Source organism: Carassius gibelio, chromosome A9 (assembly GCF_023724105.1).
Source record: "Carassius gibelio isolate Cgi1373 ecotype wild population from Czech Republic chromosome A9, carGib1.2-hapl.c, whole genome shotgun sequence".
Classification (NCBI taxonomy): Eukaryota; Metazoa; Chordata; class Actinopteri; order Cypriniformes; family Cyprinidae; genus Carassius; species Carassius gibelio.
Genome location: NC_068379.1, coordinates 18,128,509 through 18,137,958, shown reverse-complemented (window position 1 = coordinate 18,137,958; position 9,450 = coordinate 18,128,509). Strand labels below are relative to the sequence as shown.

The following is a 9,450-nucleotide window of genomic DNA, read 5'->3' as shown; positions in this document are numbered from 1 at the left end:
TCGTTTTAAGAACTTTCATTTGCTAAATATTTGTAAAACAAACATACAGACGTAAATGGTGACCAATAGCATTAAAAAAAAAAAAAAAAAAAAAAAAAAACACCAAAAAAAGGGCACTTCGGAGTGTAAGGGCAAAAAGGGCATGTGCTCTGCACAGGTTGAGCCCTACCTGTGCACGTGCCTGGCTCTTTGTGTGAAGATACCTCAGAGTAGCTTTCAGTGAGCTTTAGTGCCTTCACGCTTCAGCTGACTCCAGTGACCTCGTGTAGGCTACGTCACTCGGCATTAGTCCGGAAATATCCGAAAAGAAACGAGCCCGTTGCATTCCGGGAAAAGGAAGACTGGAGGCTTTCGCCATATTGTTTGATTCCGCAGATTCACTGGAGCAGAAAACAACAAACACTCTCATGTAAACAGGCTAATATTGAACAGTTATACAGGTGACCGTAATATAATTTCGCATCCGGTCGTTGCAGATCTTGCTGCATTCATAAGACCCCGAATAGCGGTGTCAGTCTGATTTATTCGTGCAAAATATGGGTCGCTCTCGGAGCCGCAGCTCGTCCCGATCCAAACACTCTAAACACAGCCGCAAACGGAGCCGCTCCAGATCCAAATCCAAATCCAGCAAGAAAAGGAGCAGGTCAAAGGAACCGAAGAGGAGCAGAAGGTCCCGCTCGAGGTCAGGCAGCAAGAGGGACAGAGGTGGCTCACCCCCCAGCCGAACGGACGTGTTCGGCCGGACACTGAGCAAGAGAAACGCCGAAGAGAAACAGAAGAGAGAAGAGGAGGAGAGGAGAGCAGAGATAGAGAGACAAATGAAGATGTAAGCTATCTTTATGTCATAATATATTCATGGAGAGGGAGCTTTACTCACTTATGTCTCGACATACTTGTCACTTACATACTTCAAGATCAAATTGTTGTTTAATATTGATAAGAACATAATATACTGAGCTAGTGTGCAAAAATCGACATGTTACCAATCAGTGAACTCTTGAGGCTGTCACACATCAGGACATCTCAACACTGAGATCTGCTGGCCATGTTAGATGATACGTCTTTGTATCTATCACAGATTGTTGACATCTTTCTTTTGTGATTGAAGACCACCGGTATAATGTTTAGAGGTTCGGGGAAGAGAAGGAAAGGGGGTTTCTAGTGAAAGAACAGGAAGAGAAGAGCTGCAGCCCCAGGCTTGAGCTACACCCCGAGTGCGTTGTAACCACATTCAGGGTGTTTTAAAACTCAAAGAGAGGCTTTAGTTTCGTGACACTGAAATCAAATCAAAAGATGGTTGCTGTTCTTACATTTTTGTTTTGGCTCTGGGCATTGTTATGGTCACTTGGTTCAGTGTTGTGTCTACGTTTTTGTGTTCCTTCTTAAGGCCAGGTGTGACAGCTTGCTCTCCTCTAATGGTTTAGTCATGCTTAAAGTGTAAATAATGTTGAAACATACTTTTGTAATCATGTGGGTCTATGATGTCAGAGCGTGCCATGCACAATGTGTTTTGTTTTAGATCTGTGCAGATCACAGGTGGAGCCTGTCAGTATCATCTGCCTCTTCTTCAGGAATCAGCAAAGCATCTTTGTGCAATACACAATTTAACATTTGGCTTTCTGTGACAACTGAAAAAATTCCACAGAAATCCATGTTTCGTTTGTTTTCATGTTAAAATTAAAAATGTTGTTAAGGCAGGGAACTACTGGCCTGATTTTGCAACCACATTAATTCTTTACTGTTAGCCCTGATCATGATGTTGTAATTTATTTATTTTTTTTTTTTTATCAATGTGTATAATGTAAGGGTTTGCTGTTGAAATTGCAATGTTTGATCCTTTCTCTCTTGTGTCCTCCACAGCCGTCAGCTGGAGATCGAGGAGCGTCTGATTGAGGAGGAAACGGCGAGGCGCGTTGAGGAGCTTGTGGCACGGCGTGTAGAGGAGGAGCTTGAGAAGCGGCGTGATGAGATCGAACATGAGGTCTTGCGGCGGGTGGAAGAGGCGAAGCGCATCATGGAGGCACAGCTTTTGCAGGAGCTAGAGAGGCAGAGGCAGGCCGAACTGAACTCCCAGAAAGCCAGAGAGGTAACGCTCGGTCGTTCGGAACACAGCGGAGCTCAGCCACAAACAGTACACGCGCAGCTGTGGCACAACTTAACAATGGGTTCCCCCCCAGGTATAGCAGTAGATGCAGGGTAGCACGATTTATTGGGTGTGGAATACAATGAATTACAAAATGCAACTTATTCATCAAGGTGTGATATAATGCTTGAAGCACTTCAGTTGAACTGCTGTCTAGGGAACACTAATATTTAATGACATCGCATGATGGATTCCTCATTCACTCTGTTGACAGACAAGCTCTGCACTTTTTCTGTAATACATCAACGTGATTTGATTGAATCACACACACCTTTACTGCACTCTTGGGGGTTTCAAGTGAACGTTTTGCCACGGCTGTGATGGACCAATATTATGTTTCCCATCTTTTCTCTCCCCTTTTATATTCCACCCCTACCCTGCTCTCTTCACTCGTATCTTTTATCATTTAACTGTCAACAATGTATGAAACTGTTTGTCTTCATTAAAATGCTTTTCTTAAAAAGGACACTCGGCATTCAAACCATGCCTGGTTTTGTTCTTGAGCTTTCAGTATGAACATCCACAATTATACACTTTGATAGGTCAAAATGTAATGTTGTTTTGGATGCTACAAACACATAAGAGCTTTTGTAGACTGCACTTTGACTAGTTAATTTGCTAAATCCATATTTTGTAATTCCACCCATACCATAAAGCAGGATTACTGTGCTCTAATTGTAAAGAGAAAATGAGTTCTGAATGAGAAACTAATTCCATTCCACAAGCACACACAAAATTCAGCGGCTCAGCACTAATAGGGTCAGATATGTGCCCTCCTTCTGTACATTTTAGATTTGTGCCCATCATCTGTAGCCCTGGTACTGAACCATTAAATGAATTGGTATTGCTGTAGTTCAGAAATTGCACATAGGATGATTTTGTCTTTATTTACACCATCGATAAAAAAACGCTCTACCCTTCCCTTTATTGCTCATCCATTTCTGTCATATGTGCTTTATATTTATTAATTGCTATTTCTTTTTTTCTTCGACTCTTCTGTTTTGACGCCATTAAAGTGCATCGATTCAAATGTACTTTTGTGTCCTCACAATTTTCTTTCTATCAGGTGTGCTGCCGTATTGGGTTCACACACACACACACACACATGCAAAAACATGCAGACACACACTACAACATCCACACTCAATGCTGCTGTACCACTGAGCTTAGACGCCTACACATCACTGTTCTTGTTTTCAAGCAAACACATCTAATGAATGATCCCACCTTTTTTTTTTTGCAGTCTTTAACATCGTTTAACGTTAATAGCCTGACGTCCCCTCACGGTAATGTTGAATGATTAACATAATTCATTTTCCTGGACTGTGCTATATACTGCATGTGGTGTTGCCATGTAAGAGCACTAGCTCGTGCTAGCAGCTCAGAAATGTTTAAAGGGGAGGTGCTGCGCTGTCCAGGACGGGACATACGGGACCAGGCAGTAAATACTCACCCCTTTAATCAGCAGTTGTGTAGGTACAGTACACAGTCAAAGGAGAAAGGCGTAGGTATACGAGCATTGGTGAGCCACTACTATTCACTCTCTCCTTTGTTTAAGTTGATCTTTCTTTTTCTCTCTCATTTTCTTTTGAAGATTTTTGCTTATGGATGCTGAAAAATAAAATAATAATAATAATAATAGAGAGAGAGAGAACTAGCTGAATGATTTTTTTTTTTTTTTTCTCATCTGCAAACGAATGAGATTCTTCGTTAGTTGTCGATGTGTTGTATTTACATACCTGTTCTGTATGGATGTCAATGAATGCCTAAATGGATTTTTGGATGTGTATTTACATATAACGTGGTGGGGATTAAAGGTGTGACTGAATACATCCATGGGTGGGTTTTTTTGCTCATTGTTGCATACATAGAGGTTAGCTTCAGACATCTGATGCTGCGGATCGGAATGTGAAATGTGGTGAGCGTGTGAAAGCGAGTGAGTGTGTCGCTGGCTGGTACCTGTTTGTGCGAGTGTAGACGTGTTTGACTGTGCAAGTGGGGGACTTATTTCAGTGGATTTGTCTCTCCATGCTAACATGTCACTGTTTCACTCCTTTAGGAGGAAGAAAAATCCAAACGAGAGGAGCTGGAGAGAATTTTGGAAGAAAACAACCGAAAGATTGCTGATGCACAGGCTAAGCTGGTACATATTTTATTATGTCAACCAAATAAGAAACAAAAACAGAACATAAAATATAAATGTACAAAAAAACTAATGAGAAATATATGCACACAATTTTTTTTTTTAAATGTAATAGTTAATGAGTATGCTTCTACACCATGCTCTCTAAGTTGGGGGTATTTAGATTTGTCTGAATGAAAAGTCTTTTATATATTTTTTATTTTTTTATTTTTCCATTATGCATGACAGTGTTGCCATAATTATAGAAAACCAGAAATGAGGGTCACTATAAGATTTGAAGTCTACTATTATTGTGGTTAAAAGAATGAACAATAATGATGTTATTGTGCTATTTATATACATTTTGGAAAACAATGTTTTATAAATGGTAGCAAATAAAATTAAGGTACAGTATTGCTATGATATATTGGAGTGCCAACCATATCATTTGCTGTTGAATTATTTACGATGTTGTTGCATATGTAGTATTAACATGATATCAATATTTCATTTTTTTTTTTTTAAATATCATGGTTTCTCTCAGGAAATGATGGTATACAGGCCTGAAAACTCCTAGGAACTGGCAAAATCTAAAAAGTTTTAGAAAGTTCTATAGTAACTAACAATATAATAATATTCTTTTAAATATTTAATAATCTGGAATAGTCTTGGAGGAGGGAACCCTGATATACACTGTCCCATGCAGAGATCAAACCAGTGGATTAATATTCAATCCTAAGTACAATAAGAATCAAAAGCTCTAATGTTAGTTTTGATAACAAATTTGTGAAGATACTTTGGTTTTCGCGTTTATACGTTTCAAGGTCACTAGAATTGTGCCCTTTTGTATTACCATAAAGTCGCTCTTCCTCAAAATGGACAAAAAATGTTTACCCTCACGGTTTTGATATGAAGCGTTTCGATGGTCTTTGTGTAAATTCATTGTGAATGCTCAAGTGTTTTTTCCGCTTGCGTAGCGCTATAGTCGAACCTGCCCTTTCTGAAATGTTTAGTCTGAACTTTCAAAATGGATGCTTGGCAATGCCCCCATTTTATGTATATGGTTTCATTAGTACATACCATTCTGTTAATTAAGGTAAAATTTTTATGTATTAGTGTATCAAAAGATCTTAAGTGTACCTGTTTGTCTTGGCTGATTGAAAAAGTCACACTTGCTCCTGTGTTTGTTTGTTTCAGGCTGAGGATCAGCTACGTATTGTGGAAGAACAGAGGAAGATCCACGAGGAACGCATGAAGCTAGAGCAGGAGAGGCAGAAACAACAGAAGGAGGAACAGAGGATGATATTGGGGAAGGGCAAGTCCCGACCTCGCCTCTCCTTCACTCTCAAAGCTACAGAGTGATTTCTCTCCTCTCCTCTCCTCTCTGAATGTGTGCTTCATGTTGAAGTGAATCGAAGTCTCAAACAGAGGTCTGCGCACATAAATTACTCTTTGTAAACCCAGGAAAAACTCACGCTTCAAAACCGGACTTGCAGGCACCACCACAGACTTGCAGATCAGCTGCCATCTGCTTATTTTCAGTGTGTTGTATTGATATTTGACACTGTTATGCTGGATGCACCTTCAGAAACACGGGCCATTTATTATTTTTAATTTTTAATGGCAAGCTAATAAGAATGAATAAGTGTAAATATTTGTTTATATGAGTGTGCTTGGCTGGTTGGTCAATATATATCAGTGGTTTGGGAGCTCTGTTGGTACAAGCTCAGTTTAACTGCGGTTCTTACATTCAAAGCATTGGGGGAGCGGGTGTACACAAAAATGGTTTGAAAAATGTAAATTGGCAAAATTTGTTTTGTGCTTATTAGTGATTGTATGTGTGAGAGCATTTAGATTTTTCTTTTTCAGATTCCAGACTAAACATCTCAAAACTGCTGCTTAACACATTGTTCCCATAATCACCTGATATGAGTTGCATTTATAGCATTGTAACCTAGAGAACATTTGCCCTTTTTGATACACCTTACTTAAATCGCTCATTTTTTAAATGTCGAACATATGTGAGACCAGAACTTAATTGGCATTCACAATACAAACATTTTGTTGGAAAAAAAAAAAAGGTTACAATGTTGCAAAGTCTTGTAATGTGTCTAGTGTTCAGTTGGAACCTTAAGGAAATCGGGAATCACAGGTAAGACTAGTTAGGGTGTGTATGCGAGCGAGTTTGTGTGTGTGTGTGTGTGTGTGTGTGTGTGTGTGTGTGTGTGTGTGTGTGTGTGTGTGTGTGTGCTAGAGGGTGTTCTTGTCTTGCTGGAAATTAGCCCTTTCCTTGTGAACTGGGACATTTAGTGTAATGACCAATAAATTCCATCAACACAACATTGCCTGAATCATGTTTCTTGAATGCAAACCACAAAAGAGTATGTTTAGAGCCTCGGTGTCTCTTCTGGGAATAACTGCTCACTTGCTTAATTTGACCAATTATTTTAATTCTGCATATATTTTGCAACACACCAGCTATTTGTTGTTTTATATGATAATTACGATCAAATCTAAACTCTTAAAAAATAAAAAAAATACTGTGTTTGCAGTTTTAGAGCTAGTTGAGGTAAAATTGAATTAATATTTGACCTGTCTTACATCTGAAGTGCAGAATCAGTGTTAGACTAAACATAATCCCATGAAACTGCCCTCACTAAAAGGTTAGTGAGGTCATTCCATGAAAAAGTGTTTCTCAAAAACAGATGTGTAAACCATTACCATTAAATCCTTTAAGTTAAGATGAAGAAACATTATTTCAAGTTGAGTTTTTCAAGTGTGTATTTTTTAAACAATTTATCATACTTTATAGTCAAAAATGGACAGTATTTATTATGTTTCCATTATTTAGTACAGAACGCAATTTCTAGAAATATCACGTTATTTTTCTAATGAACACCATAGTCTTCTGCTTTTATTATAATTATTATTATTATTTTTAATGTTAATTATATTCCAACAAATAATCAAAGTTTACATTTAGTTTAATGGCACAATGTTCTTTAAAAGGCTAACACTTGAGTATTTAAAATCCTAAAGATTTTACTTTTAAGACCACATTTTTCCAACCCATTTCGGGAATGGCCCCGTAATTTATTTAATTCTATGTTATGAATTTAACCCTTTATCTTAAAGGTTAAAGGCCTATAACCTAATCTCCCTTTCAGTTTTGTTTCTGATTCTGGTAGATTCAGCTCGAGGTTACTTCTAGCCGTTTCCTCGGGTTCTCATGTGGCCTGTGTGAGAAGCTAATGGAAATGTTGGCAAACTCTTGTGACACAGACGTGTGATTTTTTGACGAGCCCGCATGAAGCAGACTTGTATGTATTAGTCACTGTCAGAGTTAACAATGCCGCACTGATGAACGACTGGTGTAACGCCGAAACTGGGCTCGGCTGCTCGAGCCCTGCGCGCGTTCGATCCCACAATTCTTTCAGTGATTCGAAGACAGAGTGAGAGACAGTCATAAGTTATAACGGCTATTATGATCTGCTGAGAAGCGATGCGTAGAGTTTGGCGAGAGGTGCCCATACTTAGTTGTTGTTTGTGCGTGTAGAGGCCAGCAGGAGTGTTTTCTCGTAAGTGTAGCCTACCCTGCTGTGTTTAATCACGCTCCGAGGGACCGCGCGGACAGTGAGGTTATTCACGTGAAACTGAATAAACATCGTCCTGACCCTGTGATTTCAAAGACCTGAGAAGTTGCTCAGAGTTTATCTTGAATGTGTGAAGTATTGTTTGTTTTTCATTCACGGAGCGTCATGAGAATTTGGGACATTTAGCTAAATTATTTATTTAGGCTGAGATGTTTCAACTGATATAGGGCCATTTATATCTAAAGAGATCTCAATGTAAATGTCAATCAGAAAAAAAAAGGGGAGGAAAAAAAAAACGATTCGTTATAAATAGCCTAAATAATCTAGAGGAAACAGTTTAATATGTTTCCATTGAATATAGGCTACTATTTATTCCCTTGCACTTGGTTTAATGTTATTAATTTAATTAATTAATTAAAATTAACTAACGGTGTTGGTTCTAATAGAAATGTTCTAATGGGAAAGTCAAGAAAGCGCACGTTTACTTCTTTACCAAGGCACTTTGATATCTCAACATCTCATCTGCTTTGGTTATTTTTAAGATAGTTCAGGAAATCGCCGTTTCCTTGTTTTCCCGTTGGGATGACTTCTTCTTGAATTGTGTTAGCTCGTCCTATTGTTTGCTTTTGTTTGGTAGTGTGGGAGCATTTTCAGAAACAGACTACTGTTGCATTCAGTGAATAATTTATTACCGTGGAGCTCTTGCAGGCTAAGTAGCTAGTGCTTGAAAAACAATTATAAGATTGCCTCTTTAATAATGCACTCGCAATTTAGGGTTTATATAGACAAAAGATGAGTTTATGTAGCACAATAGCAAATGTGTAATCTACCCTATTAGACAGACAACTATAGACGTCATAATCAGGTAATTGGCCTTTGATGTAAGACGTTAATAAACTGCTCCATTAATGTACAGCAATCATTCAGTCTGTGTATTCAGCAGATGTAGTGTGTTCATTTTCGCTTCGATGTGGAATCTGTGCGTTTGATAGTCTCTTAAACCAGCAGAGCAACACACAGCAATAACAGTAAATAGGCATTTAGGCTGATTTGATTAGTCTTCACAGGGAAGTGTCGATGCTTTTGTTTTCACACCGTGTTCTTTTTTTTTTCTTCTTTTTTTTTCACACTTGCGTCCTAATTTAGTTTTTAGGCTGCTTCCTTAAGACTGGACATGGCGAAATAAACACTTCATTCATTTTTTTATTTCTCCAGAACTTAGTAGTAGATAAACAGTCTGTATATAATGCAATAATATAATGTAGTAAAACATATAGGCCTATTAAATATTTGTATGACGTTTTTGTATTACTTATTTTATGACTGTTTATACTTATAATAGTTTAGTCTGTTTATTTAACTTCAATTATTTAATATTTCAATTAGGCCTATTTTATTTAAATTGGTGCGTCTGTGGTGCACTGCAAGTAAAGCTGAACTAGGCTACATGAACTTTTACTGGGTTATATAGGCCTAATAGTAATGTAGGCTATATTATCATATACCCTTAATTGAATTAAAAATTGTATATTTTTTCGGTTTAAAATACAAAAATAGTGTTAATTGTTGTAATGGACCTGTTATTTAATCCA

At 38.0% G+C, this 9,450-nt stretch overlaps 1 protein-coding gene across 1 annotated transcript; it reads left to right on the top strand.

The window, feature by feature from the left end:
* The first annotated feature begins 303 nt into the window (after positions 1-303).
* Positions 304-6,605, top strand: LOC128019827 (arginine and glutamate-rich protein 1-A-like). Its single transcript, XM_052606093.1, has 4 exons — positions 304-826; positions 1,861-2,086; positions 4,203-4,286; positions 5,463-6,605. Exons 1-4 carry the CDS (start codon positions 537-539, stop codon positions 5,625-5,627), a joined length of 765 nt encoding a protein of 254 aa, XP_052462053.1. The 5' UTR covers positions 304-536; the 3' UTR covers positions 5,628-6,605.
* The last annotated feature ends 2,845 nt before the right edge of the window (positions 6,606-9,450 follow it).

Bases quoted from the DNA above. Each gene is read 5' to 3' on its own strand.
- LOC128019827 (XM_052606093.1), top strand. From the start codon at position 537: ATGGGTCGCTCTCGGAGCCGCAGCTCGTCCCGATCCAAACACTCTAAA. The intron at 827-1,860 runs GTAAGCTATCTT...TGTCCTCCACAG, and splicing joins ATAGAGAGACAAATGAAGAT to CCGTCAGCTGGAGATCGAGG. The intron at 4,287-5,462 runs GTACATATTTTA...TGTTTGTTTCAG, and splicing joins CTGATGCACAGGCTAAGCTG to GCTGAGGATCAGCTACGTAT.